The sequence below is a fragment of the Periplaneta americana genome, chromosome 1 (assembly GCF_040183065.1).
Source record: "Periplaneta americana isolate PAMFEO1 chromosome 1, P.americana_PAMFEO1_priV1, whole genome shotgun sequence".
In the NCBI taxonomy this organism is placed as follows: Eukaryota; Metazoa; Arthropoda; class Insecta; order Blattodea; family Blattidae; genus Periplaneta; species Periplaneta americana.
This window is the reverse complement of record NC_091117.1, coordinates 209632972-209646380: the sequence shown is the minus strand read 5'-3', so window position 1 is coordinate 209646380 and position 13409 is coordinate 209632972. Positions and strand designations below refer to the sequence as shown.

Below are 13409 nucleotides of genomic sequence, written 5' to 3'. Positions count from 1 at the left end.
ACGTCATCTTTGATGCTATCGCGGCCACCAGAAAAGCGTTTATGCCAGGCATACACTTGAGCTGCTTCGCCATATGCTTCTTCCAACAATCTTAATGTCTCTGCAGGAGTTTTGTGTATCAAAACACAGAACTTGATGTTTGTACGTTGCTCTGTGGACATAATTACAAAATGCGACGAACAAACAAAACACTATGATAAACAATTGCCTACAACTCAAAACCAACTATCGCCATTATCAACACACTTAAAGAAAATGACATCATGAATGTTACCAGCAAAACAAATGTATAATATCCCTTGTTATATATTAATACGAAAAATGGTAGTAAAATTCCGGGAACTTTTTGAACCTAGTAGTATATTTGAATAACAGTGACATTAAAAGGTATGCTAAACTGATCAGTAACTGCATTTCTAAGATCGCTGAGTGTGGAGAAACGTGTATTATTTGAAATCAAAGAAGAATAACATTTCCATAAGACTGGCTTTATTACTATTACACCACGAAATCAAATAGGTATCTGTACACAGGAAGGCGTGTACCTGTGTATACTATGCATCGTGTAAGTCAACAACGTGGGGCAAACAAACTGCAGTCACAAACCTGAACTATCCCCACTTGACTTACACCAAGAGTGTACACAAATCCTAACAGACCAATATATAAATACTTTATTTTATTCTGTGGATGTATATACATGGATGCATATGTACGAGTGTGTTAGTGTGTGCAATGTATAGATCATTTTTAGATTTTAAAGTTTCTAACCACCGTCTCAAAATGTGTGAGAGAAATACACGCATTTGTGTATATATATTATGTAGTAATATTTCACCTCTGAAAACTGCCATAGTTGTATTTAGCTGAATGATCAGTCTGTATGTTTGATGTGTACATTCCTGTAAATAACATTAAAGATCAGCCTGTGAACACTTTGTTACAACAAACAACAAACTGAATGTACAGTCAGTCGTCTGAGCAGCTAGAGTTATTGTACATACATAGACAATATACATATATATCTCTCTCGATGATGAGAATGGTTATTAACATAGATAATTTACTGAAAATTATGAATAATAAATACTTGTCTCTTATTTTTAGCGACGTCTAATATGTCGTGTAACTACCTACATCCATCCCAATTTCCCCTATGAATGGTAATTTAGAACATTAATTCTTACTCAATCAAACCATTTATTTTCAGATCAGATACATTCATGATGTAAGCACAAAGTACGAAGCCAAGATAATTCCCGACAATCCAACGAACACCATCCAGTAGCGAGCAAGAAATGAACGAGTCTCTTGCTCTTCATGTTGCCGTCTTTCGCGATGTTTCTTGCGGGCTTGGAACTTTTTCTGGAACTTCTCCACTTCTTCCTGATTTCGTCTTTCCTCTTCTAACTGTTTCTTTAACCGCTCTTGCTCCTTTATCTGGAGGAGAATGAAAAATCACTTTCTCTTAAACAGTCGTCGTATCAAAGATAACAGCATTATTGTACAACTTCTATTAAACAATGTATAGCTAATATTATGGTGCTATTTATATTTTAACTAGTGGCTTGTAGCAGCAACTGCTGCTTGATAGAGATTGAAAGCCACAATAAAATACTGGTACTTATGATGATGGTGGTGGTAATAAATAAATAACCCATGTACCTTTAATACGAAGTTACAATAGTCTCTAGTTTCTCTCAGTTACAAACAATATTATTCCTACATAGTCGTTTATGAGTTCTTGATGCAGTTACATGTCTTAAAGTTCTATCACGTTTTCTTGGTCGATCAGCTACACTCATAATAATGAACTATTAAAGAAGAACTAAATTCACAACGTCACAACACTATTACTTTCTTAGTAACACCAGATAAAAACACACATGTATATTGAAACACGAAAAAAATACGCGACAGTTGAAAGATGAACAAACCATTATTATCGAGGCCTCGAAAAGCACGATATTGTGACGTCAACATCTCGCATGTACAAAAAGCTTCGATAAATATATTTCTGATCATTTTAGGGAAACTCAATGTTTTATTGTTTGAAATTTCATTATTTGAACCGTAGCCTTTCTTATTACACAAAGTCCACATTATTGACACCATTCATGACCTTCAAAAAACCTAACACAGCTGTATTAATAACTCAAATGAAGATAAAATACATTTAAAACCAGTATGTGAACCATGGCCATCTGCACAACACTACGAAATGAAATGCAGGATGTCCTATCATATGGTATACGCATTGCTGCGACGGATGCACATATATATTTTTTTTAATTTAAAGCTTTTTGTGACCTTCGCTACAAAACATTTAGATTTTCCCGTAATATTAATATTAGCTTTCGATTGAGACATCACACAACCTCACAGGATGTATAGTTTTCATAAAATTTTCCACCACAGTTCAAATTAAAGAGATAGATTTTTGTGTTATTAATTAATTTTATCTTTCCACATATCAGATAGAATTATATGCAGCTATAAGTATGTTTCAGTATTAATAAACAATTGAAAACAATATTCAAATCATTACGTTAGTACTTTATACATTAATTAAAAGGTAAAAAAAGGTAAAGGTATCCCCGTAACATGCCATGAAGGCACTTGGGGGGCCCTGGAGGTAGAGCCCCATGCTTTCCATGACCTCGGCACTAGAATGATATTAATTAGATAATTAATAGGAATAATATTAATAATAATTAATTAGATAACATAAGTCCAAACATATTTGTGTATTAGAAATAAGTTAAATAGTTGTGTATCATTCCTTTCCCAATTTAATTTCATTTATTGTAGTTGTCGTGCGCCAGTCCCCGTTGACATCCCTCTGTTGTATGCTGTGGTCACAGGTGTAGAGAGAGGAAACTGTGACGGGACAAGAGAGGTGATGATGGAACGATGCTAGTCCCACATTGGGAGCCAGTTGTTGTGTGCCGGTCTCCATTGATGTCCCTCTGCTGAATACTGTGGTCACAGGTGTAGAGAGGGGAAATGGGAGTGACGAGACAAGATAGGCCGAAGTGTGTGTGGGGGTAATGTTGCGTTGTTGAAAGGAAAAACTCTGGTTACAGATACAGATATTTATTTCAACAATTAGTTTCTCCACTGGGTCGGGGGCAGGGGAAATGGGAGTGTCTCGAATATTGAAATATTTGTTCCTATGACTCTGATTGAGGCAAATTGAAGATGTGACGAAGCTAGGACGGGAGATATAAGAAGTGAGGGGTAATGGGAGTGCCTGGAAAGAGGTGAAAGGAAAGGGCGACTATGGCGAGTAAGAGGGAGGTGTGAACTAGGTACCTTCACCTATCGAGCTCGCAAACATGGCCCACGATTCCGACCAATGAATGGGGGATGCAATTATCGAGCTCAAACTTCACTGTTATTAATTTATTCAGTAGGTAATTACTACTGATCTATTTAACAGGCCTACCTGTAAAGAAGAAAGTAAAATGCATTCCAAATGATCTAAAAGAGCTGTGTATTTTTTTTTTTTTTTGGCAACGAGGAATTCTATCATGGGACAAAGTTTATGAGAAATATCACTGACATGTTACCTGGAGGAATGAGCTGTCTCTGTTTATAAACACAGGAAACTTCAAATTTCCTATATCTAAAATTTCACAATCTTAACACTGTTGTGAACCAAGGAAAAAAAATGCTGATGTGCATTATTTTCCAGGAAATCTTTGTATGAAAACCATATTAAAAGATTTAAATACGCAGTTGAGCTAATGTTCCTAAAATTAATACAACAAGAAATAGTCTAAAATTTTGTATAACAGCGAGTGGTACCATTATATAAATTCCAATTATATTTGTGCTGTACACTCACCATAAATTCCTCTTCTTTCTTTTGCTTGCAGACGTCGTCACATTCTACTACAGTCTGGCTGGCTCTCACTATATCACATGGAAATTCTTTCTTCAGTCGACGACATGGACAGGTAAGCTTCACTTTCTTACGACACTTATCAGGATCAGGGCACTCCCCAGGGTGACATGTTGCACGACAGCGATGTCCACATGGAAACTGTGCAATAGATAAACAATTCCAGAGTTAAACTTTTTTTTTTTTTTTTTCACGAATGCAAGGACCATCGGATCTGTGCCCCCGTAAGATATGCGAACTGAACCCTAATTCCTTCTCAGCCTCGGTAATTCATTTCTCTCCCTGCATTCCTATCTCTCTCTTTTCTATCTCTCTCCCTTTCTGTCCCCCACTACTCACAATTTCGGCCTTCTTGCGGGACAGTTTATAATATTTGCACTTGCAGTCCAGTGTTGTCAACTCAACATGAATATTATAGCACGGAGTGGCGAAAGAAATATTACAGTATTAAGCAAGTACGTAATAGCATTTTGCGATGAAGAGAAACAAACAGGTTAATATCTGTTTCCTATAAAGCAGGCAACGAAAAGAGCAGCTGCTATCACAGGTGAGGCTTATTTTATTTCAATTGATTACATATTAAAATTACTTACTTAACTAATACTAATAATTCAACATTTTATGTAATTTATATAGACAGGTCAGAACTCCTAATGAAGAAAATCAGGAGAGAGGGAGTCTGTGCAGGAGATGAAAAGCTAGAATCACTAGAGAAGAACAGACCAAGGGAACTTTTAATTATTGTAGATGATATGAACCGATGTATTTTAAGAAGAAAAATACAAGAATATTATACCGTTCAGAAAGAAGTTTCAACATTGAAGAAATTACTGGAGAGAAAAACTACGGAAAGTGATTCGAGACATGAGATTTAGTTTTAAAAAATGTAGAAATACAAGATGTATTTTGATCGAAAGAAATAATATTTTAGCATGGAGGACCAGTTATTTATGACACTGTTTGACGGAAGTTTGGCAACATCCCTATTCGGCAAGATTCGTGGCCTGCTGTTTAATGTGGTGGGAGGAAAGCGGGTGGAATGGAGTGAGTACAGGCGTTAACTTTTCCAAGAACGATGACAGCGCTGAAGGGGCACAGATCCGATGGTCCAACAATAGTGTATTTTGTTTGCAGATGAGACGAAATCAAGAACTAACAACGAGATTGGTTACAACATTTCAACAGATGACCAGAAAATTGAATACCAATATTCTAGCCTTCAAATATAAACCAAAGACGGAGCAAAAGCATCTGAGTTTCGAGGGACAGGTTTGGGTTCTAACACATGTGAAGCTGATGACAATTAATATAACTGAATACCTTCCCAGAATAATGTTGCATAATCCATTTGAGCTACTTTACAGGAGTTAGTACCGTATAAATAATATCATTCAGTATATACTCACAAATAATTTTAGGTTGTTTAATTACTGCTGTTTTAGTGATATAGCAAGTCAACAGCTCACATTAACATTCACTATGCACCTATACTACACTTCAAAATGATAAGAATGTTGCATATCCAAATCCAGTGTTTCAAGTGTAGTAAAATATCGGTACTTACTTACTTACAAATAGCTTTTAAAGAACCCGGAGATTCATTGCCGCCCTCACATAAGCCCGCCATCGGTCCCTATCCTGTGTAAGATTAATCCAGTCCCTACCATCATATTCCACCTCCCTCAAATCCATTTTTATATTATCCTCCCATTTACGCACATTTCGGCCTCCCAACTAACACTCTATATGCATTTCTGGATTCGGCCATATGTGCTACATGCCCTGCCCATCTCAAACGTCTGGATTATGTCAGGTGAAGAATACAATGCGTGCAGTTCTGCGTTGTGTAACTTTCTCCATTCTCCTATCCCTCTTACTTACTTACTGACTTTTAAGGAACCCGAAAGTTCATTGCCGCCCTCACACAAGCCCGCCATTGGTCCCTATCCTGAGCAAGATTAAGCCATTCTCTATCATCATATCCCACCTCCCTCAAATCCATTTTAATATTATCTTCCCATCTACGTCTCGGCCTCCCTAAAGGTCTTTTTCCCTCCAGCCTCCCAACTAACACTCTATATGCATTTCTGGATTCGCCCATACGTGCTACATGCCCTGCCCAACTCAAACATCTGGATTTAATGTTCCTAATTATGTCAGATGAAGAATACAATGCGTGCAGTTCTGTGTTGTGTAACTTTCTCCATTCTCCTGTAACTTGATTTCTCTTAGCCCCAAATATTTTCCTAAGCATATCAGTACTGTGACACTATGTACCTAAACGAAATAAACATATTATTAATATTCTGTCACTTAATAAATAATAACTGCTTTACTGTGTTAATACTATGGTAAATCATCTGGCTGACTAGTTTCGGCGTGGTTTCTGTCATTCTTCGAAGTGTTAAAAGAGTGTATCCAAGGATGAATGGTATTCTGTATTGAGTAATATAAAATAACGTTACAAATACTTTCGTTTGTCCGATGTTTGTTCCTTTTTTGACTAGGAAGTCAGCCTTCTCATTACCTACTATTCCACATTGTGAGGGTATCCATTGCAAAACTACCTCTTTATGAAGCCCCTGTAGCATTTTAAGAGCAGAAAGAATTTCTCTTACTCGTCTGTTTTCTGGAGGACTTGATGTTTGTGCTTGGAGTCCAGATTTACAATCACTAAGTATAACCACTTTGTTAAATTTATGTATGTGATGAAAAAACTGTTTCAGGCCTGTAATGATTGCTTCTAATTCACCATCATAATGAGAGAACAGTGTTCCAAGAGATATGTAAAAGCTACAAATGTCACTGTAGATACCTGCTCCAGCATTACTGTGTTTATCAAGCAGAGATCCAACTGTATAAATATGAAGCCATTCAGATTTTGGGCATCTTGTACATATGGTTTCAATAACTAATGATTTTAATAGTGAGTGGTAGATGTCAGTTCGTATAGGCATTTCCAATTCACTGTGGACTAAAGCAAGATGCACTGTCACTACTTTTTAACTTTGCTCTAGAGTATGCTATTAGGAAAGTCCAGGATAACAGAGAGGGTTTGGAATTGAACAGGTTACATCAGCTGCTTGTCTATACGGATGATGTGAATATGTTAGGAGAAAATCCACAAACCATTAGGGAAAACACGGGGATTTTACTGGAAGCAAGTAAAGAGATACGTTTGGAAGTAAAACCTGAAAAGACAAAGTATATGATTATGTCTCGTGACGAGAATATTGTACGAAATGGAAATATAAAAATTGGAAATTTATCTTTCGAAGAGGTGGTGAAGTTCAAATATCTGGGAGCAACAGTAACAAATATAAATGACACACGGGAGGAAATTAAACACAGAATAAATATGGGAAATGCCTGTTATTATTCAGTTGAGAAGCTTTTATCATCCAGTCTGCTGTCAAAAAATCTGAAAGTTAGAATTTATAAAACAGTTATATTACTGGTTGTTCTTTATGGTTGTGAAACTTGGACTCTCACTTTGAGAGAGGAACATAGGTTAAGGGTTTTTGAGAATAAGGTTCTCAGGAAAATATTTGGGGCTACGAGGGATGAAATTACAGGAGAATGGAGAAAGTTACACAACACAGAACTGCACGCATTGTATTCTTCACCTGACATAATTAGGAACATTAAATCCAGACGTTTGAGATGGGCAGGGCATGCAGCACGTATGGGCGAATCCAGAAATGCATATAGAGTGTTAGTTGGGAGGCCGGAGGGAAAAAGACCTCTAGCGAGGCCGAGACGTAGATGGGAAGATATTAAAATGGATTTAAGGGAGGTGGGATATGATGATAGAGAATGGATTAATCTTGCTCAGGATAGGAACCGATGGCGGGCTTATTTGAGGGCGGTAATGAACCTCTGGGTTCCTTAAAAGCCAGTAAGTAAGTAAGTAAGTGGTCGATGTCATGTTTTGCAGCGATGTATTGTATCACATCATTTTCACATTTAATTTCAGGCTGAGAGAGTGGGTGTACTGGGAATAGAAGCTTTTCTATATTATCAGTTGTTTGTACATTATATTTACTGAGCTAAATATAGAATCTTACATTTTTGGGACACTGATTCCCACAGCTCTGCAAAGTCAGTTTCTTTTCAGCATCGGGAGATGTCCATTCACTACAGCACACATACAGCTGGTTTAGATTGCAGTGGCAGTGTACACGCAGCATCTGGCTGCAAGGCAGGCAGTCTCCAGGATGACACGGCTTCAAGCAGGTGTGTGTGCAGCCCACTGGACGCGGTTTGGTACATCCAGACTCACACTGCTCACAGTTCTTGCCAGCCTGCAAGGTAACGAAACATGCTTTTGTACATGTTAAGTTAAGCTGATAATATAAAGTCAGCATTTCTTATCTAAGTTTAAGATCCACTGAGGAAAATACATTGATGCTATGAAATGAATACAGTAGAACTTGGTTATAGCGACCTCGGTTTGTGCGACACCTCGCCTATAATGTCAAATATTCTGTGGTCCCAACTAATTCCCCATAAGACATAAGCTTTCCTACCTTGCTTAATATGACAAACGTGTATGCGTCTACCTCGCATATAACGTCATTTTCAACCTCAGTTTGGAATAAGATTTTCTAAGATCCCAAGTATTTTAAGAAATATTTTGTTGAAATCTGACCCTGACAAATTTCTTTACAGTTTCCTTCTGTCATAGACCTCTGGAATGCAGGCGGATTCCCCACCCCATTGTAACCTGCCTGAATTCATGCGGTATTTGATCAGTTTCGACGGGAAGTTTTCACTAAGTGCACGCATTTTAAAGCAGTATGACCACTAAAAGAAGTGAGTGACGCTTTAGAAGTCATTAGAATTATGAACAAGTTCTATGAAGCTAGGGAAGGGAGCAGTGAAATTGCAACTGAAATTATGAACATAGAACATAATTTAGTCCTAGAAAGTGTGTATTGGGCAAGTAGAAGACAACAGAGTAAAATGACTGATTATTTCACTTCTAAGTAAAGTAGTTTTGTGAGTACTGAAGAAACTGTTTTAATACAGAATACTGTATTTATAATTGTAGGCCTACGTGTATTTTGTTATGTTCATGATAGACTTTACATAAATCTAAAATAAGCCTAATCAAGTTTGTTATTTTTAATTTTCCACCAAACTAGATTGATAATGTGAATCTCGGTTACTACGACACTCGTTTATAACAACATAATTTTTAAGGTCCCTTGGATGTCGTTATAACCAAGTTCTAATGTACTTTTATATTAACTGTAATATTTATTCCAGAAAAGCAAGAGCGAAAGGTTGGTTGCCTGCCATTAAATGAGATTCATGGGTTGAAACCCTGCCAAAGATATGAATTTTTAAAGAAGCTAGAAGTCCTTAGCAAGGTTTTTTTTTTTTTTTTCGGAAAAGAATTAAAACAGCAAAGCCAATGTTATAGATCTGTCAGTAGTATCAAAATCTTGTCCTTGAATGAAAGAACTTGTAAAATTTACTGGTCACTTCTTGCTTGCCAACCAACAGTCATCATTGTGAGTAAAGAATTCAACTTTTCAGGTGCCCCCACCTCAGAAATGCAAGTGAACTCTGCCAGATTAAAAGAATCCAAGAGGGTATAGTTGGCTACATTTAGCAGACAATTGAACGCAACCAATCATTGTCAAAGTTATGAATAAAGAGTGTGAAATGAAAAGACGCGCACTTTCTTATATATTTTACACAGAAACTAAAACAGCAGTTTTTAAGTAAAATTCAATCACGTTTATGCCTTCATTGCAGATTATGAATAAATAGGAAAATCATTACCAACACTGACAATATACTTTTAAAATCTTACCTTTCAATGAGAAACTGCTGCAACATCTTAAATTCAAAACAAGCTTTAAAGTCACAATTTCTTACAACACGTATTCATAACTAGGAGGCAGTCATCTTAAATCAATGCTGCCAAGCTAAAAATGACAATGTACCAACATGTTAACTTCATACTCAAGCTAAAGATTTACTGTAATTCTGTCATTCGTAAAGGTATGTTTGAATTAAGCAAATTGCCCTGATTTTCGTGGAATACCCCATCCAATCCCCATCCATCCATGCAAGCCCTTTCCATCCATCAATGCACTTCTCATCCATCCATTCTCTTCCATATCTATCAATCCAATCAATATATATCCATCCCCATACCCATCGATTCAACTGAAGAGGTTATTCCATACCATTTAGGTGGTAGCCTAGATCATATATGTAACAGATAGGTTGGCCTTATAGGCTTTGACGTTAACAACTTTTGTCAGGTTTACTGCGCTGCCATCTAGTTGTTACATAAGGAGTCACGTCATAATTCCCATTTGAATTGCATTAGCGACTGTACTGCCATCTTGTGTTCATTTACGGCAGACTGGTGGCGATCCTGGCGGTTATTCTCTTCAAAGTGCTGCCGATTTTAACATAGCGATGAGTTATCTGTTACATATATATGATCTAGGGTGTTAGTAAGATTCATTCATAATGTTCAGCCCAAGGATAGGTCTTTCACTGCAAAGCCAGCATTCTTCAATTTCTATTTTCCGGCTTCCTTTTAGTCTCTGCATACGATGTACCTTAATGTTAATAAGGTTATAGAATAGAAATGTGAAGGGATATCAAAGAAAGTGATCATATAGCTTAGGGGTTATGAGCCAAGGGAACTTTAGTACACTTATCGTAGAACCTTCCAAATATTAAGATAGCTCTTGCTATTGCTACTGCATGGGAACAAGTTACTTACTTTTACTTCATCAGGAGCTCCCTCGACTGTGTGGCATGCCAAAGTACAAGTATGGTTGCCACATAACAACAGACGTCCACATTCACGTTGACATGACGATGGTTTTGCAACACAGCATGGCCAGTTGCATGTCTCGTGGCCTCCAAGGCACGTTACTGGCATGGGAACCTGTAATGATAAATTAATTAATGATTATGATAACAGCAGAAGAATAAATGCCTGGAAATAGGTATTGCTTAATACTGTGCCGTTCAAAAAGTGACATGGGCAAGTGAAGTTAGAAACTGAACATACATGCATAGCAAATCATTTCTGTATTATTTGCTTGATTAGTCATCAATCAACTGGAGGTGACATTGATTTTGAAAATACGAATCAAGCAGCTACAAATAGTCAGATTTCATCACCAGATTGCGTCACTTAAAATATATTATTATACATAAACAGAGTAGTCATGATTACAAGAAATTAAGTTAGTTTTGAGCATTTGCAAAAATATACACTGCTGTGCTAAACAATATTTTAAATTGATGTCAATTTAACAATTATTTTTGTCTACAAAGAAAGAGAAACAGACACCCTAAATTTAATTTCAAATTTTTCATTGTTTTACCACTTGTTCCTCTGCCCCTATCGGCAAATAAGTGTAACTAAAATTCTAGTAGGTATTGAAACTTCTGTTAGAGACTCTGGAACTATGGGTTCAAAAACTTGAATATCACAGCTCGAATATTTTACAGCAAGTAAATAGGATTGTCCATCCTGAACATTGTTTTGTTGATAAAAAAAAAGGAGAGAGGAAATATTAAGTACCTATTAAAAATGAAAACTGCAGAAAAAATGAATTTATAATTACACAAATGTGTTCTCACTAGGGTTTCCAACCCTCCTGTATTTCCCGTGATCTCCTGTATTTGCCCCTAATTTTTAAGTCTCCCAGCTCCCGTATTTTTCTTCTCTTCCAGCATTTTTCTCCCTCTTTTTGCAGTGTAAAAATCATTATTCTAAACATTTGATTTTGCCGTGAATGATGACTGTTTACGTGATGAATTTTGTTGTTCAATAGATGCATTGAAAGGTGCAGTCTTTTCGGAAGGTGATGCTGCCAGAAATGGGTTTTAGTGTTCACCTGTTTAAAATTAAACAATATTAATATTATAATTTTGGAAAAAATGGCTAGTTTTATTCCATGTATAACAAGTAGTAATGCACATACAAAGAGTTTTTTTTATCTCGTGAACAATGGACAGATGTTCGAAACAAGAGTACAACACATCTAATCAAATCAGAGCTCAAATTGCAATTGACTTCAACAATTATGCGAGACAGGATTTAATTTAAGCCTAGCCGTCAAAGTGTAGAATAAAGTTGCTTTTTAGTAACTGAAATGAATAATTTGCTAATTATATACGTGAAATTTGTCGATTTCTTAATTTCCCATATTTTCTTTAAAAAAAGTTGGCAACCCTACAGCTTGTCCAAGTCAAGTCTGCGAGTGGGAATATCGGGATGGAATGTAGAGGAACGTAGAGGCAAAACACAGTTGCCACATAGGTCATTTGACGCTCAGATTTCAACGTGTGCACATCGTTTAAAATACACTACGGAGCGCACGCATTTGTTGTCCTTGTCTTCAGATAAAGGCAACAGTTATGCTGTCTCCCAGCCTCCCCCGTCATGCAACTTTCTCTCCTACGCCCACGCTTGCCAATCAGAACGCCAAACTTCACTGTCAAGCAGAAGTAGAAGTACAGTCTATTTCAAAGCGTCTTAAATTGTTACCGCTCTATGAACTGGAGCGCAGTAGGAAAACTTTGCTGTCATATGAGACTGTACTGGTCTCCTCTCGTTACCGCCTCTTTTCACTACAGAACTACCTCCAACTTCCCCTCTCGGCTCGCAGACTTAACTTGGTCGAGCTGTAGTTCTCATCCCCCTCGTCAGAGATGCCCATGACAAATCTTCTGCAAGGAGATTTGCAGTCAAGTAGAGTGCAATCCTTATTTCATTCATATAGCCTCCTAACATTATTTTGGTACATGATACATTGCTATAAAGTAATTAGTAGAAAAATGCCCAATAATATACTGAAGCAGGTTTTCAGGGAGTGTCTAGATTTCTTGTGCTGCAAAGGTGCTTTTCCAGCGAAAGACACACCTGATTATGACTAATTTTGTGTATAGCAATTTAATCATCATCATCCTTCACGAATTAGGCCTCTGTAGACCTGTTTCGGCCCCATCTAGCAGTCTTCTAAAAGGTCTTCCTGGTCGAAGATGTCCTCTAGGTTTATACTGCATCATAATTTTTGGGATTCTTGAATTTTCCATTCTTCTTACAGATCTAGCCAATTGAATTTGTATCTGCTGATTTTTTCTTCTACTGACTCTACTTCTAATTGTTCTAAAATTTCTTCATTCCTTTTTCGGTCTAAAAGAGTATATCCTGCTGTCCTCCTGAAAAATTTCATTTCTGTTGCAGCAATTTAATAATATTATATAACCAAACCTATGATCGTTGGAAAATAGACACGCAATAACAATCAAAACAATGTATTCATTAGGGTACCACTTATCTGACGTGAGCTATTTGGGACCGAAAATGCCATATAATGCAGACTCTGGTGTGAGTACATACTAAACCTAATACAAAAAAAAACTTAATCTTGATTATATGTAAGGCATAAATAGTGAAGTAATTACTTGGCCTATATTGTTTGAAGTAGCAATAACGTGCGCTTTCACTGCT

General features: G+C 36.9%; 1 protein-coding gene across 1 annotated transcript in view; it reads right to left on the bottom strand.

Moving 5' to 3' along the window:
- Positions 1-1180: 1180 nt before the first annotated feature.
- LOC138707200 (NF-X1-type zinc finger protein NFXL1) overlaps positions 1181-13409 on the bottom strand; it is a 35908-nt gene continuing 23679 nt past the window's right edge. Inside the window, exons 11-14 of the mRNA XM_069836591.1 lie at positions 10662-10829; positions 7975-8211; positions 3851-4048; positions 1181-1440 (exon numbers count right to left, since the gene is read on the bottom strand). Of these exons, the coding sequence (XP_069692692.1) occupies positions 1222-1440; positions 3851-4048; positions 7975-8211; positions 10662-10829 (822 nt within the window). The 3' untranslated portion in view covers positions 1181-1221. The remainder of the gene's footprint in view (positions 1441-3850; positions 4049-7974; positions 8212-10661; positions 10830-13409) is intronic.